This window comes from Lathyrus oleraceus, chromosome 7 (genome assembly GCF_024323335.1).
Source record: "Lathyrus oleraceus cultivar Zhongwan6 chromosome 7, CAAS_Psat_ZW6_1.0, whole genome shotgun sequence".
Lineage (NCBI taxonomy): Eukaryota > Viridiplantae > Streptophyta > Magnoliopsida > Fabales > Fabaceae > Lathyrus > Lathyrus oleraceus.
The window spans coordinates 322968916-322980277 of NC_066585.1; the positions used below are offsets into that span (position 1 = coordinate 322968916).

At 33.5% G+C, this 11362-nt stretch overlaps 1 protein-coding gene across 1 annotated transcript; it reads left to right on the forward strand.

Moving 5' to 3' along the window:
- The first annotated feature begins 1086 nt into the window (after positions 1-1086).
- LOC127106710 (uncharacterized) lies at positions 1087-2292 on the forward strand. The gene is made up of 2 exons (XM_051044016.1): positions 1087-1328; positions 1438-2292. Exons 1-2 carry the CDS (start codon positions 1098-1100, stop codon positions 1678-1680), a joined length of 474 nt encoding a protein of 157 aa, XP_050899973.1. The 5' UTR covers positions 1087-1097; the 3' UTR covers positions 1681-2292.
- Positions 2293-11362: the final 9070 nt, after the last annotated feature.

An 11362-nucleotide genomic window follows, 5' to 3' on the forward strand; every position in this document is an offset into this window, starting at 1 on the left:
TGAGCATAATAATTATACCAAATCAGCCTATTGTACCCATTGTTTTGTTTTATTTTTGTTATATTTTTGTCCTACATGTTAAATAATAATTTTTTTTCATTAATTCATATTTATTTAGTTTTGGTAACTTTTGCATTTTGAAGCAACATAGTTGAGGCAACTGTCAAGAATCTTTTTGTATTCACATTATAACTTTTTGTATTTTAACTATTAATTATTGAGTTTTATATGAACCATATTTTAAGTTGGATTGCAAAAAATTCATTTACTTCATAGTTTCCAGGAATATTAAGAAACACACGTCTATTTAAATACATTTTTCTTTAAAAAGGCTTGGTGAAGAATTTATCTATTAACTAATTGAATTCTTAAAAAATATGAATGTATTTGGGAGTTAATGTGCCAAATTTCCTCTAGTCCCTATGATAAAACTTGATTCAACGCCTTTGGGAAATTTTCTCCAAATGCTTATCTGTAAGCCAAAATATTTTTCTTAAGGAACTTCCGTAAGTTTGTTGCAGTGATTTTAGCTAATGCCTCCACCTCTACTCATTTTGTGAGGGACTTGAGACATAATTTTTATTCTTAATTTACGTAATTATATTAAAATACTCCATAAAATGTTTTTTAGACTTTGGACATAACATTAACTATTTAATAAAATTACATAATTGTGTAGACTACTCTCGTGTAAAAACAAAAAGAAAAAAGAAAAACATTGGCCTCCACATGATGGATATCAGAGTTTTTAGAGGTGATTTGATAATAGTGTTAGTGTAAAAAAAGATCCTATTAAATTGATTAGTTTTATCGAGGAAAGACGTATGATGTTTTGTATATCCCATTTAAGTCATGAAGATTCTTCTATCTTCATTATTATTACAATTAATTTATTTTTTAAAGTAGAAGAGCAAGTTTAGAAAGAGAAGTATGACTTTTTATAAGTTGATTAATGAAATTTCTTAAAAATAAATTTAGTTTACTATAAAGAGTAGTGCACGTTTTTGTGATGCAATTCATGTCTTGTGAAACTCCTTATAAATACATGTACAACTTTTTGTATAATCAATACAGAAATAACGAATATCAATACTAAAATGAAGATGTTAATGATTTTGTTGATATTGATTTCCTTCTTACAATCATGCGTAGGATCATTTGATTATTACATGTTATCGGAAACATGGCCACCAGGTTACTGTCAGAATAATCGCTGTGATCTTACTAAACCGAAACTTTCAAAATTCAGTATCCATGGCCTATGGCCTCAACAGAACACCAGACCTACTGTTGATCCATCTCCTTGCCAAACAACTAAGTTACCAAAGGTATGTTGTATGAATGTTTATTTCGCTTTAATATTGACTACTATTATTTTTTATATGATATGTTTATTTATTAATTTAATGTATTTATCAATTTTCTCCTGATTTGAAGAACAACCTTGATTGGCCATCTTTAACCTACACGGGTAACAGAGCCTTTTGGCAAGCTGAGTGGGATAAACACGGCTCTTGCTCCTTGTTGAAACCAATTGAATACTTCACACTCACAATAGATCTTTATCATAGAGCTAATATCAAAGAGATACTTCGAAAAAAAGGTATAATATCTCATGTAGGTGATGTTAAGCGCTATACCAAAAAAGAAATTGAAGGACGCTATAGAGTCGCATCCTGACATTTGAGCTAAATCTCAACTCTTCAGAAGGTGGTTGTCTTATCAAAGTGGAAAGCAACACTTCAGAAGGTGGTTATCTTATCAACCACTGAAGCGGAATATATCGCCCTCACTGAAGCGGTAAAATAAGCATTATGACTTGAAATTTTTGTTAAGGAGCTGGAATTTCAAGATCGAGTTATCACTCTTAAATATGATAGTCAAAGTGTTATACACTTGTCAAAGAATTCAGCATATCATGAGCGAATCAAACACATTGATGTCAGACTGCATTTCGTACGAGGGGTAATCGAGCGTGGAGAAGTCCAAGTATTGAAGGTTTCGACATATCAAAATGCTGCCGATATGATCACCAAGATATTACCAAGTTGCAAGTTTTTCCACTGTATGCGTTGATAAAGCTGCATGAAGAAAGTTAATTTGTTCCCTTTATGTTATAGAGTTTGTTCTAAGGTGGAGATTTGTGAGATATTGGATTGAACTCTAGTATGGTCGAAGGGTAACTTCTTGATTCGATAATTCGACACGACCTTAGCATGTTATCAAAGTTTGTTCACATGTTGTATTTGAAATATGATATGATTATTAGCATGTCAAATTGGACATGTTTGTTATGCCCAATTGTTAAAGTTAGCTTATTCTCTAAGTTAGCTTGTGTAATGAGTCTGTGTGTAAAACTCGTTAATTTGGTGTGTTAATTTTCTTATAAATATCATACTAGTCTCTCATCATTGTGTAACACAAATCCTAATTAGGGTAAGAGATGTTATTTGATACTCTGTTACACTTGTAATCTTCTTCTCAAGAGAAAGTAAAGAATAACAATTTATAACCAATTTCATTGTGTTCTTCTTGCTTCCCTCTTTTCGACACTTGCGGGCTTCTTGTCGATCAAGGAACAAATTATACTTTGTTATTTCGGCATCATTTTTAACAATATTTATTTTGTTTAATTCTACAAAAATGATAACAACTCATGCGTTCGCACGGGTTCTGGTCCGGATATCGTGCGTTTGCACAGGTACTAGTGAGTTATGCGCATTTATTTTTAAAATATAATAAGAACAAATAGAATGGAAAACAAAATTGCTCATATATTAGTCAAATTATTACATCAATAATAGATAGTTCACCTTTCATATGTTAGAAAAAATAAATGGAGTTGAAAAATTGGCATTATTATGAAAATTATTTTGTACGACATATTTGTATATTGAAAATGATATTTATGTATGTTTTTTTGTTTGAATATAATTGATTATGTCCCTTGTCACTTTATGATATTTTAAATCAGATAAAAAAATTCTTATGTTAAAAAAAATTAAAAATAATTATTAGATATTTTCAGTAATAATAGTAAGAATGATTTAATACATAATAAAAAAATAAAATTATAAAATAATATCAATAAAATTGTTGACATTCAAAATTAAACACAATATTTATAGTGTAATTTTAAAAAAAGTTAAATAGACACAATTTTTCAAGAAATATTTTTCTCTCACTATTATATTAAAAATAGAGAGAGATTTTTTTTTTAAGAAAGTTAAATAGACATTATTTAAAATATTAAATTTTCATTTTCCTTTCTATATCTCTATCTCTAGTGAATCTTTAATTATTATTATTATTTTTTTACTTTTAATAGAAGTGTTTTATTTTCAAAAGTTTTGCGCTTTGTACACAAATTGAAGAGATAATAAAGTTATTTATATTATAAACTATTATTTATGCATGAAAATGAATAAAAAAAAGACATATGAATATATAATGCATGCAATAAAACTTAAATGTGGTTATGATAATTATAAATCAATGAAACATATACTTAAATGTTGTTATGATAATTATAAATCAATGAAACCTATGCATAGTTAGTATGTAATCAATCCAATTGTGTGTCAAAAAATTAATACTAGTAGGTAAATAAAATTCTAAAAGATGATAAAATCCAAACTTAATAATAGTAGAAATTAAAAGACATCGATGCATCTTATGTCTTAGATTCTTTAAAATTAGAAATAATATTATATATAAAAATAGTATTGAATGAGCAATACATTGTTTTCCGTATATAATTATTATGTTTATTTTGATACTTTTTTATAAGTTCAGAAAGAATAAAACAAAAATATATTTTGGAGATTATAGTTTTTATTTTGTACAAAAGAACAGCAAAATAAACATTTGTCTTATATATTTTATTATATTACTAATGATAAATATTTTTTTTTCTTTAGTAGTACACTTTTTCCGTAAATATATATATTTCTCTTAATTACATCAATGCCATATATTTCGGTAATTATTGTTTTAATTCTAACGACATCAATTAGTAACATACATTATAATATAAACAAAAATGATATACTTTTTTCGTGATTGGATCAATAGTTCATTTTCATAGAATTTTTTTATGTGTTTGCACCAATCAAACAAAAATGATGATTTAATTTCAAAAATGGACTATTTCCATAAAAAAAAAAATCTATTTTTATTGATATATTATAGTATTTTATTATCGCAGATATTATAAATTAGTAATTTTTTGCTGGTAATAATAAAATATAGACATAATTAATTCTAAGGTCCCTTAATTTTAAGCGAAGTTTCATGTCGGTCCCCTAACTAAAAAACGTTACGTATTGGTACTTTAACTTCCCTTTCGTTAAAGTATTTGGTCCCTTCCGTTAGTTAGGGTGAGAAAACGGTAAGTATGGTTGAGGTGGCATGTCAGGTATGCAACCATTCAAGTTAAGACTCTGTTGTTGTGTTATAAACCATTTAGCGTTCGTGTTCTCCGAATCTTCATCTTCCTCCTCCGTTTTTCACTGTTCATACACCCATCTTCCATCATGCATTCATATGTTCATACATATTAGAAGTAATTCATATTTATTAGTTGTAGTATTTTCTTAGCCCCTAAGTTTGTTAGAGGGTATTTTAGTATTTTATCCTATTCTAGTAACCCTAGTTTTAGCTTATAAATAGGGTGACAATCATTGTAACTTTTATCATGTTTTGTAGCCGTCATTCTTAATAGAATATTCATCATTCATTCTACCTTTGCACCAACAATTGGTATCTAGAGCTCCGGTTCGGATTCATTGGGAAACACGGGAAACACGAGTGAACGTGAGGTCTTGTGTGTTTGATTTTGATTCTTAGATTCGTGTTGAATCTTGAACAAAATCTGATCAGAATTTTAATTCTGTGGGTTGGGAAACACTGTGTGAGAAATCTGAGTGTACTGTGCAAGGTAGAAAGATGAACGAAAACGGCAACATGAACACCAAACTTCCAGTATTTGACGGTAAAAACTGGAATCGTTGGATGATCCAAATGCGTGTACTGTTCGGTGCTCAAGATGTTCTAGATCTTGTCACTGATGGTTATGTTCCGGTAGCAGCAGATGCGACAGATGAACAGAAAAACGCGTAGAAGAAAGTAAGGAAGAAGGATCAGAAAGCATTGTTCTTCATTCATCAATGCGTTGATGTAAATGTGTTTGAGAAGATTGCAGATTCAACGACAGCAAAGGCTGCGTGGGACACACTGGTTAGATGTTATGGTGGTGACGCATCAGTGAAGAAGGTGAAGCTTCAGTCCTTGAGAAAGCAATATGAGAATCTCAACATGAAGAATAATGAGAAAGTTTCTGAATACATCTCCAGAGTGATTCTGATCACTAATGAGATGAAAGCGTGTGGAGAAACTCTTTCTGAAGAAACAATCATGGAGAAGGTATTGAGATCCCTTACCTCTCAATTTGATTACATTGTGGTAGCAATAGAACATTCCAAAGATCTGAGCACCATGAGAATTGAAGAGCTGCAGAGCAGTCTTGAAGCGCAAGAGTTGCGTTTGACTGAGAGAACTTCTGAAAGGGAAGTAGAGCAGCAGGCTCTGAAAGCAACTTTTGATAGGAGGTATCAGAAGCAGTCAGAAGCCAGGAGAAGATCTGATGGTGGTCAGAAGTCAGAAAGCTCAACCTCTGATAGACAAAAGAATGCTCAGAAGGGAAAAGAGAAGTATGACAAGAAGAAGATCTAATGTTACTGTTGTAAGAAGTTTGGTCACTTTGCTAGAGACTGTTGGTCAAACAAGGAGAGAAAATCAGAAGAAGCAAATATAGCCAGAAGTTCTGATGACGAATCTGTGCTATTGATGGCCTCTGAATCTGATGATATGGATCTGATAGACTGGTGGTATATGGACACTGGCTGTTCAAATCATCTTACTGGAAACAAGAAATCGCTGGTTGACTTTGACTCTGAAAAGAGGACAAAGATTAGATGTGCTGATGACAAATATCTTAATGCAGAAGGTATGGGAAATGTCAGAGTGATTCTGAACAATGGGAAAACAACATTGATTCAGAACGTGTGGTATGTACCTGGCATCAGAAGCAATCTGATGAGTGTGGGACAATTAATTGAGAAAGGTTTTTCAGTTACCATGAAGGACAATCTTCTGAAGTTGTATGACTGCAATCATAAGTTGATTATGGAGTCAGAACAGGGAAGGAATAGAACATTCAAGGTGATTGTCAGAACTACAGACTCAGAATGTCTTAGTGCAACAAGTGCTGAGAAGGAGAGTGAGTTGTGGCACAGAAGATTTGGTCATTTGAATTTCAGAAGCTTAAAACATCTGAATTCAAAGAAGTTGGTACATGGAATTCCTGCAATTAAGAAGCCTGAAAAGTCATGCAAAGTTTGCATGGAAGGAAAACAACCATGATTGCCATTTGCGTCAGAAACTGCTCCAAGAGCAAAACATGCCTTGGGAGTTGTACATTCTGATGTGTGTGGTCCATTTCCAGTAGCATCGATTGGAGGGAATAAATACTTTGTGTTATTTGTTGATGAATTCACAAGAATGACATGGGTATCCCTTATTAAGTTTAAACACGAGGTGTTTGATGAATTCAAGAAGTTCAGAATGAAGGTTGAGAATCAGAGTGGTCAGAAGTTGAAGATTCTTAGAACTGACGGTGGAGGTGAGTATAACTCCAAAGAGTTCCTTAAGTTCTGTGAGGAGAATGGAATTGAGCATGAGGTCACTGCTCCTTATACCCCTCAACACAATGGACTTGCTGAAAGAAGAAACCGCACTTTGCTTGATATGGTGAGAAGCATGCTAAAGGAGAAGAAGCTTCCTCAGAAGCTCTGGGGAGAAGCTGTTGCCACCGCAACGTATGTACTCAACCGATGTCCTACGAAGAAGTTGAAGGAAATAGTTCCAATACAGAAGTGGACTGGAGATAAGCAAAGTGTTAGTCATCTGAAGGTGTTTGGTTCTGTTTGCTATAAACATGTTCCAGAAGCCAGAAGACAGAAGCTGGATGATAGAAGCAAAGTGATGATTCTGATAGGGTACCACAGTACAGGTGCATACAAGCTCTATTGTCCAGAAACCAATAAAATTGAATTCAGCAGAGATGTGATTGTGAAAGAATCAGAAGTTTGGAATTGGGATAAGTCTCAATCTGATTCTGATGTTAGAACCTCTGAAGAAAGGTCAGAGTTAAGAATTTCTGAAGACGTTAATTCTGATTCTGATAGTGAGTCTGACTTTGGAGAAGACTCAGAAGATGAAGGTGACTCTGATGATCCAGACTCTGATGACCCAGACTCTGATGGTAATCCAGATTCTGGTGGCAATTCAGACTCTGGAAATATGCCAGACCCTGAAGATGATCAAAGCTCTGGAGGAAGTCAACCATCTGAAGCTAGAAACTCTGAAGCTCAAGACTCTGAACAAGTTCAGAGACCACAAAGAATCAGAAACATCCCCAGAAGATATGCAGAATTTGACATGCTGCAAGACACTGAAGTAGACTCTGAAGGAGAAGTTATTCAGTGTGCCATGTTAGTAGACTCTGAACCCATAAGTACAGAAGAGGCTCTTAAGCAGAAGCTCTGGCTGAAGGCCATGAAAGAAGAACTTGATGCTATAGAGAGAAACAAGACTTGGAAGCTGACAGAACTTCCAAAAGATAAGAAAGCCATCAGCATCAGATGGGTTTTCAAGCAGAAGTTAAAGCCAGATGGTTCTATTGGCAAACATAAAGCAAGGTTGGTAGCCAGAGGATTTCTACAGAAACCTGGGTTGGATTACTCTGAAGTGTTTGCACCTGTAGCAAGACATGAAACAATCAGAATGGTGATTGCAATAGCTGCTAACAGGAATTGGCCTCTGATGCATTTAGATGTAAAATCTGCATTTCTGAACGGTCCATTAGAAGAAGAAGTTTACGTGTCACAACCTCCTAGATTTGTGAAAAAGAATCAGGAAGGGATGGTGTACAGATTATACAAAGCTCTATATGGATTGAAACAAGCGCCCAGAGCTTGGAATCAGAAGATTGATTCATTTTTCAAGAAGCAAGGCTTTCAGAAATGTGAGATGGAGTACGGTGTCTATGTTCAGCATACTTCTGAAGGAAATATGACTCTGGTATGTTTATATGTTGATGATATACTGCTGACTGGAAGTTCTGAACAGGAGATAGCCAAGTTCAAGAAAGTTCTGATGAATGAATTCGAAATGACTGATCTAGGCAAAATGACATACTTTCTAGGGATGGAGTTCAGATACTCTGAGAAAGGTATTATTTTGCATTAGCTCAAGTATGAATTAGAACTTCTGAAGAGATTTAATCTGAAGAATTGTAAGATTTCTGTCACACCTTCTGATACAAATCAGAAACTGGATTCTGACTCTGATGGAAAGGATGTGGACGCTACAACCTTCAAACAGTTGGTTGGTTCTCTGAGGTATTTGTGCAATACCAGACCTGATATTTGCTATTCAGTTGGGATGGTTAGTAGGTTCATGAGTAAACCTAAGTGGTCCCATTACCAAGCTGCTGTCAGGATTCTAAGGTATATCAAGGGAACTCTGAAGTATGGAGTATTATTTCCTTCTGGAAGAAAGGATGAGTCAGAACTTCTGAGTTATTCAGATTCTGATTGGTGTGGAGACAGAGTTGACAGAAGAAGTACGTCTGGGTACTTATTCAAATTTCTGGGAGGTCCCATTTCTTGGTGTTCCAAGAAGCAACCTGTTGTGGCGTTGTCAACTTGTGAAGCTGAATACATTGCAGGTGCTGTTACTGCATGCCAAGCTGTGTGGATTCTGAATCTATTGCAGGATCTGAAGATTAAAGTAAACAAACCTCTGAAGCTGATGATTGACAACAAATCTGCAATCAATCTTGCCAGAAACCCAGTGTTGCATGGGAGAAGCAAGCACATTGAGACCAAGTATCATTTTCTGAGACATCAAGTTCAGAGGGGAGTGTTAGAAGTTGTACACTGCAGCACTCAGAAACAGTTGGCAGATGTTCTGACGAAAGCTATCAAGACTGATCAATTTCTCAGATTAAGGGATGGAATTGGTATTACAAGTTTTGATGGAATATGAATTAAGGGATGGTATTAGAAGTAATTCATATTTATTAGTTGTAGTATTTTCTTAGCCCCTAAGTTTGTTAGAGGGTATTTTAGTATTTTATCCTATTCTAGTAACCCTAGTTTTAGCTTATAAATAGGGTGACAATCATTGTAACTTTTGTCATGTTTTGTAGCCGTCATTCTTAATAGAATATTCATCATTCATTCTACCTTTGCACCAACAATACATTCATCTTCCATCGTGCATTCATATGTTTTAGTTCTAACGACATCAATTAGTAACATACATTATAATATAAACAAAAATGACATACTTTTTTTCGTGATTGGTTCAATAGTTCACTTTCATAGATTTTTTTTATGTGTTTGCACCAATCAAACAAAAATGATGATTTAATTTCAAAAGTTGATTATTTCCATAAAAAAAATTCTATTTTTATTGATATATTATAGTATTTTTATTATCGCAAATATTATAAATTAATAATTTTTTGCTAGTAATAATAAAATATAGACATAATTAATTTTAAGGTCCCTTATCTTTAAGCGAAGTTTCATGTCGGTCCCCTAACTAAAAAACGTTACGTATTGGTACCTTAACTTCCCTTTCGTTAAAGTATTTGGTCCCTTCCGTTAGTTAGGGTGAGAAAACGGTAAGTATGGTTAAGGTGGCATGTCAGGTATGCAACCATTCAAGTTAAGACTCAGTTGCTGTGTTATAAACCATTTAGAGTTCGTGTTTTCCAAATCTTCATCTTCCTCCTCCATTTTCACTGTTCATACACCCATCTTCCATCGTGCATTCATATGTTCATACATTCATCTTCCATCTTCCATCCTACATTCATATTTCTCCATCTTCCATTAGTGCTTCAATGTCTAAGAATGCAAACAGTGCATCAATCATAAGCTTTGGTACATTTGGACTCGTGCTTCGTAGAAACAAGATAATTGAGTGTTTTTTCCAAGATGATAGTGTTCTTCGTACTATTACTGGTGTGAACAGTGTTAACTATGAGAGAAAATTTTGGGGTTGTAGAAATTATAGAAATCACATGGACAAGGGGTGTAATTTCTTCAAGTGGTTAGGGGATGAATTTGTCGATGAAAGGGATTTGAAGCTTGAAATACAAAAGAAGAAAATTTAAAAATTGAAGAATGAGGATATCCACACTAAAGGATGGTTGAAAATGTCCATTATGGTTGGGATGTTGAGCTTAGGGTTGAGCCTTGTATTTGTAACAAAGTATTTCAATTAGGATTAGGGTAATTTAGTGTTTTAATTTCACAATATGAATGTAATATTTTGTTTATTTAATGAAGAATGTTAATGTTTATTTTAACAAAGTGTTGTGTTTGTACATTATTCATCTGTTTTAACACTGATACATAACTGGTATGAAAGTTGGAACAAAATATAACATGTTATAATGCATATCTACAACATTCCAAAAAGTGATACAAAAAGGCATTATAAGCCATTGTCATTAAGCAATTATAAGGAATATCAATAACGTTACAAAAAGGCATTACATGCCATTGTCAGTAAGCCATTATAAGGCGCTAAAATAACATTACAAAAAGTCATTATAAGCCATTGTCAATAAGTCATTATAAGGCACTAAAATAACGTTAAAAAAAGACATTATAAGCCATTGTCAATAAGTCATTACAAGGCATTAAAATAACATTACAAAAATCCATTATAATGCATAAAAAACATCACAACAAACATCAGGGTTAACTTGAAACAGGCTTCCCACCCTTTTGAAGTTTTTTTTTTCTTTTGGGGTGGTGGTTGAATTGAAACTATTGGTTGTGGTGGCTGACTTGAAATTATTGCTTGTGGTTATTGAGTTGAGGCTCCTTCTGCTACCTGTGTTAGAGGCACCACTGGTTGTGGCAGTTTACAGGTGGCCTTGTTGTGACCTTCCTTGTGGAAACGACTGCACTTGATTCCATGGTTTGCCCTTTTCAAGTGTGTCTCATCCCTCACCATTTCTCCAACTTCTCTATTCCTCTTTTTCTTGGGCCTTCTAGGTTGTCTCTTTATTGGTGGTGGTTGGAGATCAACATCATCAAGTTTAGTCCATAAAGCTTCCCCATTAACTGGATAAATAACTGGTGAATAACAAGTTTCATAGAGCTCATTCTTATAATATTCAGGTACAAAATCATCAATTTGTAAATATTGATCATTCATGCATCCACATAGTACATCATCATTATTTCTTGGAAAGATTGACAACATAGTTTTTCCC

Bases quoted from the DNA above. Each gene is read 5' to 3' on its own strand.
- LOC127106710 (XM_051044016.1), top strand. From the start codon at position 1,098: ATGAAGATGTTAATGATTTTGTTGATATTGATTTCCTTCTTACAATCA. The intron at 1,329-1,437 runs GTATGTTGTATG...CCTGATTTGAAG, and splicing joins AAACAACTAAGTTACCAAAG to AACAACCTTGATTGGCCATC.